The sequence below is a fragment of the Lissotriton vulgaris genome, chromosome 11 (genome assembly GCF_964263255.1).
Source record: "Lissotriton vulgaris chromosome 11, aLisVul1.2, whole genome shotgun sequence".
Classification (NCBI taxonomy): Eukaryota; Metazoa; Chordata; class Amphibia; order Caudata; family Salamandridae; genus Lissotriton; species Lissotriton vulgaris.
The window spans coordinates 385,730,657-385,744,346 of NC_141699.1; the positions used below are offsets into that span (position 1 = coordinate 385,730,657).

General features: G+C 53.8%; 2 protein-coding genes across 2 annotated transcripts in view; both read left to right on the plus strand.

The window, feature by feature from the left end:
- The window catches only part of LOC147679831 (uncharacterized), a 553,220-nt gene that overhangs the window by 115,256 nt on the left and 424,274 nt on the right, over positions 1 to 13,690 (plus strand). The window lies entirely within an intron of this gene.
- The window catches only part of LOC147679832 (uncharacterized), a 107,186-nt gene that overhangs the window by 81,383 nt on the left and 12,113 nt on the right, over positions 1 to 13,690 (plus strand). Inside the window, exon 5 of the mRNA XM_086942480.1 lies at positions 10,888 to 11,300. Within this exon, the coding sequence (XP_086798606.1) occupies positions 10,888 to 11,300 (413 nt within the window). The remainder of the gene's footprint in view (positions 1 to 10,887; positions 11,301 to 13,690) is intronic.

Here is a 13,690-nt window from a genome sequence, read left to right on the forward strand (position 1 = left end):
GAAGGGGAGTGAGGGTGAGGAAGGGTGAGGGAAGGGGAGTGAGGGAGAGGGACGGAAGGAGAGAGAGAGAGAGAGAGAGACAGAGAGAGAGAGAGAGAGAGAGAAACGTTGTTGCGCCAATTTCGACTTTCAGCGTCCTCGGCACGTCGTTCTAAAGCCTGTATTCGATCCAGGGCAACCGTCATTTTATTCTCCAATACACTGTGGGCCGGCGCCACTTCTTGTAGTGTCGCCTCCACCTGTTTTACCCTAGCGCATGATTTAGAGTGATCCGCTCGCAGTAGGCCCGGCCCTGTTGCCACCTGTGCAATATCTTGTTGTAAGGCCGTGCGAGAATCCGCAATCGCTACTAGTATTCGATCAAATTGTTGCTGCATTGCGGGGTCCTGCGTGTCCCCAGGTTGTCCAATCTGTCAGTCTCTGGCGTTTCGCTGTCTGGTGTTTGTGGTGTGCCTCCCTGTATCCCTCTAAGTTTCCCCATGGTTTGGCTCTTCAGACCCTATACAATGATTTGAGGAATTGTCACCGTGCTCAGAATCCAGGGGTCATCCAATGACCGAGAGCAATGCGGTTGAGTCCAGGACTGAAACCTATCTGCGATATCTGCCACATGGTTGCTGTTCCAAGACCCAGCCCTGGTGGTGCCCCGGCATGTCAACCGCCTCTAGCTGTTACTTTCATCAATATCTCACCCCTATATACTCAGCCCGCCAGCTCTCCTCTGCGTAGGCTAATTCCTCTCACAGTGGCATGTGTCTTATGAAGTTGGAGGTTCGCGGTCCTATGACAGTGCAGTCTTGCGTCCTACAGGCGTGGTTCTGCCCCGTTCAGCTACAACTAAATAAAGTACTGTGCCTCATGTTCATGCCCGACAGCAGTTAGGGAGGGACCATAGCTGTGGACCCTTTGGAAGCTGTGTCAACAATGTCCCCCACTGCAGCAGAGCTTACCAGGGCACCATACATCAAAGGAGTACACTACCAGGGGAGCCATGCACCTCGACCTGGCACGTGTCAGCAAACCCAGATCGCGCAATACCTACACTCCACGCGGTTACTTGAAGTGTAAAAGGCCATTTATTAGGACATGGTTGCAATCATTTAGACTTATTAACAGTACATCAATGGATGAAAATATACATTTCCATAATCATTTAGACTTATTAACAGTACATCAATGGATGAAATATACGTTTTCATAATCATTTAGACTTATTAACAGTACATCAATGCATGAAATATACGTTTCCATCCCATCCCCACGCATTCTCCATTCTGGCTTTCCAAAACCCTCTCACCTGTCTGACTCTTCACCCATTCACTCGATAACCTCCTTCCTCTCCCCATTCTCACCTTCACTTGCCCTCCAAGCATCCTCTGTTGACTTTGCCTTTATTGCTCATTGCCTCCCGTGCCCCACTATCAGTCACCTGTGTACTGTTCTCCCCCCACCCGAGGGGTGGATCCACCCGTATGTGACTCTCTACCCCTCCAAAGTACCGCCACCCAGGGAACCCCCGGATGGCGGTTACCTGCCCCACCCCCCCATTGTCCTGCGCACCTTTCGCCTCCTGCCAGCCTCACTCAAAGCCTTCCAGTGGACGACAATCCACCACCTCACCCCGGATCCAGCAGCAAAATTACCACTCCCGATAGAAACATTAATCGCGAAAGGTGCCCTTCCAGCCACGGGCCCACGCGCCCTTCAGTCCCGTGCCCAAAGGCAGCCTCCCTGCAGCAGCACCCGGTGAACGACCATCCACCGACCATGCGTCCCCTGTCATACAGGGACGTCCCCTGGCAAAATCCACCAAGAAAACTGCTCTCGACGCTGCGATATTCCTGTATCATTCCCACCTGCGCCTGCATGCGGGGTACACAAAACATCCCATGGGGCCACACCCTGCGTGGTGAACGGCCATCCACCACCGCGCCCAACGCCCGCATACCAGCAACATGTCTGGACCCAATCATTTGTCTGAAAAATCCACTCCCCCCGCGGTGAATGGCCATCCACCACCTGGCCTGCATCCACCACCTGTACACATCCCAGCAGAACCATCGACCACTCCGGACCACTGTATTGGCCATCCAATGTGCCCCTTTTCCTCCCGAGGTGGACGACCATCCACCCCCTGGTCAACCGTCCTTTTCCCCTTCGACAACCATTGCCAATCCCGCTCCCGGACCATAAAGGTGCAACCCCCACCCCAAAGGCTGTGCAACATGTAAGACCGTCCCCTTTCTAAATGGAAGTGCTCACGTCTGCAAATACCGAGTAACCCTAGAAGTTCAAGATGACAAAGAAGCATTCTAGCATGTGACGTGAGCGTATATGATCATGTCATGTCAGTGAAACCAAGTCTGATCTTAGGGAAGCATGAAGCCACCGCCAGTTCATCCTCACTACATCCTGCATGTCACTGTGCGTTGGGTAAGCGCCCCCCCCATTGCGGTGAACGACCGTCCACCATTGTGCCCGAGGCCACCAAAACCAACAACCCCGGACAAATCATTGGCCACCCCAGCCATTCCCCCACCCCACTTCTGAGGTAAACGACCATCCACCCCTTGTACCACAGTCCTTCTATCCCTTGGCAAACCATAACAGTTGCACACCATAAAGGAATCTCAATGTAAATAAAATCCAGTCATTGTTAAGGCATCAAACTCAAGCCGGTCACCCTCCCCCATCTCTCAGAACGTCCTGCGGTGGACAGCCAACTGTGGATCCCCCCCTACCCGCAGTGAACAACTATTCACCCAACCGGGCCAGCAATCCGTCCCCAGGTGGTCCCGGGCCAACTCCGTTCCTGTTAGGTGAACCCCCCCGTGGACGACCATCCACAGCCTGCACCTCCATCCGAATGTAAGCGAGTTACAGTCCTGACCATTCCTGGACCGCGACAGGCGGCTCCCCGTGAAAAAGGCCCCCACCTTCCATCTCGCCCCAAACAGTCCCATCACCCCGGGCGCCATGGCCTGAACCCCCACATCCTTGACCCCCAACAGTCTCCCCCAAGCACAAAACCTGTGTCTGTCCATGACGCCCCATGTTCCGTTCACTGGAAACACATCCCTGCGAAGCATCCCAGGATCACGCCAGACCTGACATATCCCAGTAAACTCACCCCCATCATGTATCCAAAAATCAGGGCAACCTCCCATTTCCTGTGCCCAACGGTGACCGCACTGGTACCAACATCCCCCCCCCACAAATGTTGTCCGACCCGATCTCTCAACAGGTCACCACCCAACAATCGTGGACCCCACCCAGTAATGTCCACACACCCGCTAGTATGCCTCCACCGTCAACCAAATCGGGGAGAAAAAGGCCACACCCATCCAGGCGACTGCCCTGGCTCCCGCTCAACTTCCAGACCCCTTGGTAGAAAAGAAAGATCAGTCCTGTAAAATACATGACGTACCCCCAGCCCTCTAACGGCCGTTGACCCGATCTCCTCTTCAAGACAAACCCCATGTCCCCAGTACCCACACCGCCACAGGCACCGCCTGCACCCACCACCCCACCAGTGCCCCCCACCCCCCAGGACCCCCACAGGACAACACAGCTGTTGCCGCCCGAGCCCCCAAGAACCACACTCCTCTCCAGACCGTCCCACCACAGAACATTCCAGTTACGCACATGACCAGCAAATCCCAGGCGAAACGTCTCCCCCGTCGAAAGACGACTCCCTCCCTCCAACTAACTGCACTCGGAATCCTCGGTGATCGTCCGACACTCACCCTTGCCCCCGCACAAACCGACACCAATATGCCCGGCCCTTAGTGCCCTCATGCCTGTGCACACCTCTGCCACAACTACACCGCACCTCAGCTGCTCCGTTCGCAAGCCTGCACCCTAATTTGGCACTACCAACCTGCCCCCCGCGGTCCAACCTACCTCCCCTCGGTCCCTTCGTATCTGCAAGTAGTTCTAAACCACAACCCCCGCCACCGTGGCGCGCAGTACCACGCACCCAGGTCAACGCAAAGAAACCCCCCCTCTCCCCCCCCAAGACCCCAGCACACAGTGGCCCCAATACCGCTACCACCACGCCACATCTTCCCGTACCACCTCGGCCACCCCCCCACCAAAAAGGCCCCCTTGCTCCCAGCCCTCAACTACTCATGCACACGTGTCCAACAGGACCACCCCCGAGCTGCCCTGTACATCCCCGCAAACGCTTCCATCATAAACTCCTCCTTCCTTTGGAAAAAACACCACTCCCAAACCATCCCGCCAAAAATTACCCCCGCCATGGCCGACGCGTCAGACGCTCACCGCCATACCACGCCCATCCTTTGAAAACTCTCCCAGGCCTGAGTCTGCTGTTAGAGGTTGTGAATTCACCCCTGCACTCCTTTCCCGCCCCATCGACTGGCAAGCCTCCAATTCCCGGGGACGAAAACCACTCACCCTCCCGCATAGCCCGACACAAAAATTCCCCAACCTTCGCGCGAAAATCCCCCCGCCAAGCTAATCCAAGATGTGAAGCCCACCGCCACCTACACGGCACCCCAAAACCTGGCTTCCGCCTCCCCGGCGCATTCAGTACCCCCTTCACTGCTCCAACCTTGCACCCACGTGGTGCCGCTATGCCCGTCCTGCTGCGGGTAGCGTCCGAATCTCGCCGGAACATCCTTCCCTGCCAGTGTAAGCATCCAGACCCCAGAGCCCCCCACCCGCCTGAAAGCCAATGTCACGTCCAAATGCCACTAGGGAGTCAACCGGCCATCCCAGTCATCCCGCTGTTCAGCAAACCGCTGTGAATCATGTCACCCACACTGTGCTCCCATCAGGACCCCTGCCGCCGCAGCCCTGGTATCCCCCAGCACATCCCCCTACAATTACAGCACATTGCCCCTGAATCGCCAGGATCCCCCCCAAGCTGTCCACATCCCCCAGTCCGCAGCCTTAATTGCGCACATAAGGGCTGCCCCAGCACAACGCCCCTTTACTTATAGGCGCCATGCCCATCGTGGCCGTGCCCGAATGTCCCACCTTGGCCCCCTGACCCCTACCACAAGAAAGAACAATCCTGGCACCATGAACCCCCCCCAAACCAGTGAACTCAACATCCCCATCACACAGCACCCGCAGAGCCCCACCGCTCCCTTCGCAACCACACCACCTGACCCCAAGCATTTCACACACCACAACCATGCCAACTCATACACAAAACATAAGTAACAGTGTCTGGATAAAAGGTGTATCTGATGCTGCGCGAATACCCCGGTGGAGGGCAGGCCGCCACGGACCCCCCTACTGCTTCGGACCAGCGTATGGAGGCCGTAGTGCGCCCCGCTGGCATCACCTGTTGTCGCGCTGGGGCACCGTCCGTATTCCGCTCCCTCCACCAGGTCGCCACAACCCGGTAGGCCCAAGCACCACCGGGCCTCGCGCCGTCTTGGCCGTCCCTCACCTAGTCCCAGATACCCAGTGCCGCGCGTCAACAAACTCCACCGGGACCCGCCCGTGACCAACTTGAAAAGCGCGGGCTCCCAGGGTGGACGGGCCCACGCCCCGCCTTGCCGCCAAAATTAAGTGGGTGCCTGCTGGACCGCTGCCGGCTCCGTTCTCCGCTGCCAAAACTCTCGAAATGCCCCGTGCCGATCAGCTGATGAATGCCGCCACCAAGTTTAGCCACCCATCTCCTAAAGCGAACGGGGGTCCCCCTCAAAATGAGGAGCAGTGGCAACCAAAATGTACCCACAGCCTGACCCAGGACCGTTCCCACCCTCCCCCCAGGCACGCAGGGTAAGCCCCCCCCCCCAGGACAGCGGACAAAGAGTGGAAAGAAACCCCCCCTCCCCCCCACCCCCGCAGCGAGCCCCCCCCCGCGGCCTCCCACACCGAACCCCCAGGCCCCTCCCCCCGCAGGCCAATGCAGCGCGACGGAAAACCCCAGGAGAAGCCTGAGGAAAAACCTGGGGGAAAGAGAAACGCGCGCGCAAGGCGGGGCCCCCCCACCCGCTCCCAGACAGGGTGACCCGGCATCATCTACCAATTCCCGCCACGGCCGCCATGCATTCCCGCCGCTCCGCACACCTACTCACTGCACGCCGAATCCCCCAACCGGGCCAGGGGCTGCTCCCGATCGACATTCCCGTCCTCACTCGCCTCGTGGCAAAAACACCGCCGCACCAGAAACTCCCCAGGGGGCATCCCCCGGAGACTGCCAGACAACCAGCCAAACCCTCCATCTGCCTGCTGATCGACAAATCAGCCAGCTCTAAACGGCCCTAAAAAACTAACAAACATAAAATTTCCTCCCGGTGGTGCACAGGTGTCAGGAAGAGGCCGGATCTTCCTCTCCTGACACCTTATATGCCCTCCCCAATCCCACCCCTTCCCTTAACCCCTGTAGTCCCGCCCTCCACCTTGTCCTTCCGTGCCTTGCGCGAAAACCCCGGGGGAAGACTGGTCTGCGACCCTACTTCCCCCGGGGGCCGCACTCTGTCACTACTTCAGCCCCACCTGGGGCCGTCCGGGAGCAGAGTTCAGGCCCAACTGGAGTCTCTGGTTCGTAGGAGGACAGAACTGGTGCAGTAAGGTTTCTAAGCGCGCATCAGGGCTTGCACCGACAGTCAATTGCATGGGGCCAGTGGTAGCCCAGCCAAAGTTCGTGGAATCCACGGAGGCCTTCCTCCCCTACCTCTTCCTCTTCTCTTTTGCGTAATTGAAGTCCCCCCCGCTCAGGGCCCACTTCTCCCGTTTTTGTGTGCTCCCCGCCTCAGCTCACAGGATGCGACCGCCCCCGTAGGCCCCCTTCCGCCACCGCAGCCAGGGGCCCGTGTTAGATCGCGCCCCACTCACCACGGCTGGTTTGGTGGTAACACAGCCTCCGCAACTGCGTCCTGGACCAGTCGTTCCTCCGCACCTTCCCCTGTCTGCTCGGCGCAGCCCCAGCTTTCTGGACTCCCAGCACCTCGCAGCCGGACACAGTCTGCACCGCCCTGCAGTCAGCTCCCGCGGGGAGCCTCCATGGTGCAGGGCGCGTCCTCCTTCACCGCTCCAACTCCCAGATGCCGCCCAGAACTCGGCATGATTCCCAGCAAGGTCCTACAGTGATACACAGTTTCCTGTCTTCAGACGTGTTACAAAAACACGGGTTAACCCAAAGAGTCAAAGGGACCTGGGCAAAGTATTGGTACAAACAAAATGGTCCCAGACAAACAGGCGATAAACAGAGTCGTAACAGAAGTAAATACATACACAGGTAATTATAACAACATTGTTTTTAATCACAACGTGTTTTATATAAGAGTCTTTCTTAAAAATTGGTACAAGTTAAATCACATATAGTGGCCCCTAAGAATGAAATAGGGAAGGGTAGTGTTGGGATAGTGAAAGATGAGGACTAAACAAAAGGTCATAAAGACCACAATATAACAAAAATTAATGTGAAAAAAACACAATGGAATGATAAATTTAATCAATAATTTTTGACAATCATGCCTCAGAGGAAGTCAGTAATGATGAATGATGACAGAGGCTGACCACAGGAAAACGTGTCGACGTTTCGACCCAGGTGAAATGCAGGCGTGGTGTAAGCCTTGCTAGAGGGTCTTCATCAGGACAGAAGTGGTGGGGGATGGGGCAATGGATCTTTCACAAGGCTCGCTCACAGGAAGGGCTGTTAAATTGTGGATCACAAAGTACTATGTGGGTTCTGCCAAAGGCAGAGTAGATCACAGCTGCAAAATTAGTAGTATCAATAGGTGGGGGACAGCACTGGATCAAAACTTGGAAACAATGGTCCTTGCTTCAAAATGGCAGCAATCTGCCCGTGGCAAGGGCTGTTGCCAAAAAGGAACGGTGGATTTTGAAGAGATGATTCACAGGAATGTGTGCCGTAGAAAAATCTAGCCAAATCGTTACTATTGAAGGCAGTGGGGGTCGGTCATAGGCGTGGTGCAGATATCCCAAACGCCGATAGATTGCGTGATCTTGAGCTCAACAGGACTCCAAGATCACGCAATCTATTGGCGTTTGGGATATCTGCACCACGCCTATGACCGACCCCCACTGCCTTCAATAGTAACGATTTGGCTAGATTTTTCTACGGCACACATTCCTGTGAATCATCTCTTCAAAATCCACCGTTCCTTTTTGGCAACAGCCCTTGCCACGGGCAGATTGCTGCCATCTTGAAGCAAGGACCATTGTTTCCAAGTTTTGATCCAGTGCTGTCCCCCACCTATTGATACTACTAATTTTGCAGCTGTGATCTACTCTGCCTTTGGCAGAACCCACATAGTACTTTGTGATCCACAATTTAACAGCCCTTCCTGTGAGCGAGCCTTGTGAAAGATCCATTGCCCCATCCCCCACCACTTCTGTCCTGATGAAGACCCTCTAGCAAGGCTTACACCACGCCTGCATTTCACCTGGGTCGAAACGTCGACACGTTTTCCTGTGGTCAGCCTCTGTCATCATTCATCATTACTGACTTCCTCTGAGGCATGATTGTCAAAAATTATTGATTAAATTTATCATTCCATTGTGTTTTTTTCACATTAATTTTTGTTATATTGTGGTCTTTATGACCTTTTGTTTAGTCCTCATCCTTCACTATCCCAACACTACCCTTCCCTATTTCATTCTTAGGGGCCACTATATGTGATTTATCCTGTCTTCAGACGGCAGCTCTCACCAGCCTCCGGCCCAGGGTCGGGTATTCTGCAGTAGAGCCGCCGCCATTTTGTGCCGCACCGGAGCCAGCAACCTCCATCGACAGACCAGCCCAGAGAACGACTCGGAGCCCGATTTTCATCTGTGCGAGTGCCAAGTAAGCTCAGCACCCCGCGGCTCGTTCCCAGCACCGTTCGACACGCCAGGGCACCATGCTTGTTCAGGATTAATGTGGGCATCTGTGCGGAGCTCAGCGCCCACAGCCTGCTCCATCGGCTTCCAAGCCACGCCGACCTCCAGTTTGCAGATCCATACTAGGACAGACACCAGGATAGCGATGGCATACACACTCAACCACCATGAGGGGCCCCAAGCCACTGTCTGTCATGGGGCCCCTCGAATGTGTTCTTACTGTAGGTCTTAGATAAGATGGAGTGTTTGGGAGTTCACTGGGTACAGGGGAAGATTGAGCAAACACTACCAGGAATGGGGGCTTCCTGCCCACGTACACAAGTGTCAGAAAAGTTCAGAATATTTGAATCCTTTTCTGACAAGGGTCACTAAAGAGTAAATGTCAGGGCTCAATAGAGCTTGCTCTGCCAGGCAGACTGATGTCTGGCTTGGTGATTCCACCTTGATGCAGAAGGCCTGACCCGGGGTGGTATGCTTCGGTCCAGCACAAGAGATCTAAGTTGACTGTTGCTGCTGCAGTTGAAAATATAGTTTTGTTCTTGGGCAGGACCACCAATGCCATATTTAAGTTCCCAGTTGTAATGTTTTTCAGCATAAGTAAAAAGTCATTTTGGGAGGCTGCTTGTCGAGTCCTGGGGTAGTAAACATTCTCTATATTCAAAGGAGTGCGAGGAACGGAGGACTAGTGCACCTCAGTCTCCCTTAAGTATCAGAACATGTGTGGCCCTAAAGACAAATGGAAGCTATACATACTCTAGCCTTCTAAGAGAATTATCAGAAGTTGAAGTATCTCTCACTACTAGTAGAAGGGAGAAAATGTTTTCCCCATTTCAGTCACCCAGGTCATAGCTGTTGGGTGCTTCAAAATACATGGTTCAGGTAGGTGGTAAAGGTAACTGCTGCATCCTGGAGCGACCGGTGGGTGCACAGATCTGTTCTGCTTTGCCACAGCTTCTCATCATCGGTGTACTCCCGTTTTACTGGGGCCTGACATGCTATGAATTTGGAACTAGTTCGAATGGTTGTAGGTGGTCATACTGGTGGTGTGTGTCTCTGCGCTGGGTAAGGTGGGCCTCCTGTCTGTCCTGGGAGCCTGCCAGCTCTGTGTGGGAGGTGCACTCAAGGAATGTGTCTGAGAGGACCCTATTATTAAAGATCAGGTAAGGAGTAAACACTTATGAACGTGCCCAGGAAACACTGTACTACTTTAATAATTTGTAGGCTAACATATGTTAAAAATGCGGTAAATGTGGAGTTTGTTTACAAGTTGGGTCGATACGTTTCACTGCCTGAATGTGCAAGGAGCTTCTTCAGGTGCCAAGGATTCTATTGAGTTCCTAGGGGGTCTACGTGGGTACTTTCATTATTGTTTGTGTCAATTCCCCTGAAATGTAAACCAGAAAAAAACGTCTCAGATTTCAAAGTGTTGAAATTAAGACCAGGTTAAAATGTGCAGTGCAAACCGTTCCAAATATAAATACCTTTGTTTTAATAGTTAAGCGTCTAGAAGAGAGTTGTCACGAAAATGCTTACTTTCCATGGGCCAAGACTGACATGATGTCAGGTATTTGCAGCACACACAGATAAGGGGAAAAGAGAGAAACGCATAATATTTCTTAAAACATCCTTTCAGTCAACATTAGGGTCATATTGTATTAGGGAACATTTAATTGTGATAAACATACTAGGAAATAATGTCTGAGACATGCTAATGCAGTGAAATGAATGCCTCTTCCTTCCATCACTGCTCGTGAGGTGGCGTGGGATGACATCTTTCTGGAGGATAGGGAATTTCACCTCCCTGGTGAAGGAAATGGTCTCTCAGTAGACCCAGGGGGTACCAAAAGCATTGTGTTCTCCATAGTTTAACGCCATAGTATAAAGGCCTAATTAGAGGCTTATCTGAAAATCCCACACTCATATTACCCCACAGGTCATTTGTTTTTCCCTGGCTCCCATCTGCCAGATCCACACACCAAAAGAGGGTTCCTGTATGCTAGACTGCAGCCCCCACAGAGCTGGAGCAGTGACTCTCTGTGTTAATCTCTTTTTTCACAGATACCCTGGACATCCACATGTACGCATCTGATGGAGAGGATCTAATGGTTGGCAGCACCTCCAAATCATTCACCATCCTGGAGAAGTTTCTAGAAGATGACATGTTCCGCTCTGTCCTGGAGGACATTCTTGGGGGCTCGGAGTCACTCTATGAGCTGGAGAAACTTGTACATGACCCGGAGTCACTCTCTGGGATTGAGGAGTTTCCCGAAGCCCCAGCACCACATCTCCGTATGGCCAGACTTGAGGAGGATGACGCCTCATCGCCCACCGCACTGGAGAGTGCAAACGCACAAGTCAGAAGAGCATTTCGGGTCCTGGGTGGGAACAGCATTGCAGTTGCTCTGAATTTGTCAGGGACAGACAGCTACCTGGCATGCGGGGCAGGGACCCCACCCTCGTTGACTATGGAGGTGAGTGATGGTGGTGGGGGTTCTATTTCTAGTGCAGAGCATGAGTGGAGAGGAGCATTATGCTGCATGGTAAATTAAAGGCTCCCACCCTCTTAAGCCTGCACTAAAGTGATATCACATTGTGACCATATCACCCAAAACAAAAAATTGTGATATACACCGTATCATTTAGCAGATCACCAGCAGTGGGAACGATAGCGGTTGGAAGGAGGGATACAATATTCTAGGAGCGAAAATGCATCAGGATTCTTCAAGGCAGCTCTTGTTCCTGAAAGAAACCGGGGCTCCCTTCAGTACTACCTTCTTCCCCTGAGGTTTCATCAGCATTCACAAAGAGAAGGGTGGTACAAGGAGACACCACCTCCTTTGAGAGGTCACTAATTCATCAATTATTTGTGACTGCAGTTGCAATACAAGATATTGATACATTCCACTGTGACTTGCAGATAGGCGGGTCCGCCGTTTCACGCCCACTGCTAATTGCAATTCGGAGTGAATCATAAAGCCCATTTTGTGTGTCGGCAAGGCTTTTCCACCCTGCAAAATTAGTTGAGTGAATAGAAAAACGCCTTTTTCAAGTCGCAAACCCCGTGATTTTGCAAATAGCAGGGTTTGCATTTGCAAAATGGCTTTGTACATCTGGCCTTTTAACTCCTCATTTGAGTTGTACCCCATTTATATGCCGGCAGTGCTCAGGTTTGTTTTGTTATTTCCCCTACAGTTATTCCCTTCTTTCAGTAGCAAATATAGGATTTCCTTGCAGTTATCCAGCACTGATTGGCCCCAGGGAGGGCTTTGCCATATGGGGCAGATTTCCACCGGCTCGGAGGGAGAAAGAAGAGGAGCTCAGCAGTCTATAACCCCCGCGGTGTTAAACCTTAGGGGCGTTATCAGTTTGGGGGGGAAGGTCTAACCCCTACCCCCGGCGAACCTCTCGTTCGCCCATTTACTCAAACCCCCCCCCCCTCGGGGGGCAGAGCGTTGGCAACCCCCGGTTGCTCAGGTACACAACCGCCCGAAGGACTAACGGGGCGCCGTCAGTCCCCCAGGATCCTTTTACTGTGGATCTCCCTGGGGGATATATCGCTCACGCACCCTTCCGGTGCTCCTGTAGAGGGTACCCTTCTGTACCTTCCTGTATTGGATCGCCCTGTAACTCCGCCTGCAACACAAAAACAATTCATTAGTAGTAGCCCCCCCCAACCCCGATCTGCCCAAGAGCAGGGTAAGCGGATGGGAGGGAAAAGAACGCCGGGCAGTCCGGGTCCACGCTGCGGGATTCTCCAGAGGTGGGGGGCGAGGGTCCACGCGCCGCTGCCCAGGAACAAAAGAGGACGCCTGACCCTCGCCCCCCGGGCTATATAGCCCTCCCCCCCCTCTCCCCCAGGACAGGAAATGACCTCACGCGTGGGGGGATCCCAGGTTGTCCACTGGCTGACCACCGAGTCAGCCAACCACTAGACCGCTAAGGGTCCGTGCCATCCTATGGCACTAAGGATGGCCGCCCTCGCAGGTAGCCACCTTTGGTGTCCCGGGGCAGCCTGTCATAGTGCCAATATCGGCCCGTACCTGCTTACACACAACCCCCCCCATCCCACAAAAACGGACACCACACAAGTTGATGGAGAAAGTTGTTGCAGTTTTATTAGCATATACATATGCCAACATGTTGGGTTAACTTACGGGCGATCCAGAGCAGGCCGCCCCTCGCGACCCGCCCACCTGACCGAGCTATAACCCCCGCGGTGTTAAACCTTAGGGGCGTTATCAGTTTGGGGGGGAAGGTCTAACCCCTACCCCCGGCGAACCTCTCGTTCGCCCATTTACTCAAACCCCCCCCCTCGGGGGGCAGAGCGTTGGCAACCCCCGGTTGCTCAGGTACACAACCGCCCGAAGGACTAACGGGGCGCCGTCAGTCCCCCAGGATCCTTTTACTGTGGATCTCCCTGGGGGATATATCGCTCACGCACCCTTCCGGTGCTCCTGTAGAGGGTACCCTTCTGTACCTTCCTGTATTGGATCGCCCTGTAACTCCGCCAAGGCTCTCGGTGCGGCAGCCGCCGTCCGAGAGTCCCCCCATCCCTTAGCCTTCCTCTATTTACAACGCGCTGCTCCCATCGCTTCAGATAGGTCGAGCAGGAAAATGGCTATCTCTACTTTGATAGATGGACGCCGTCCTCATCAAAACAGCCCATACATTGGTGTGCAACAAACTGTCTTATGAAGCCGAATCCCGTCTGCTCAGTGAATTTGCGCATGGCACTGTTCACTCGTCTGCGGGAAGTTTCGATGGCCACCCCTGATCTAGCGTCCTTCCACTGCAGTCTTGGAGTGATCTCAGACCATCATACTTCGCACAGCCCAACAGATTGCTCAAATCGCTCAGCGTG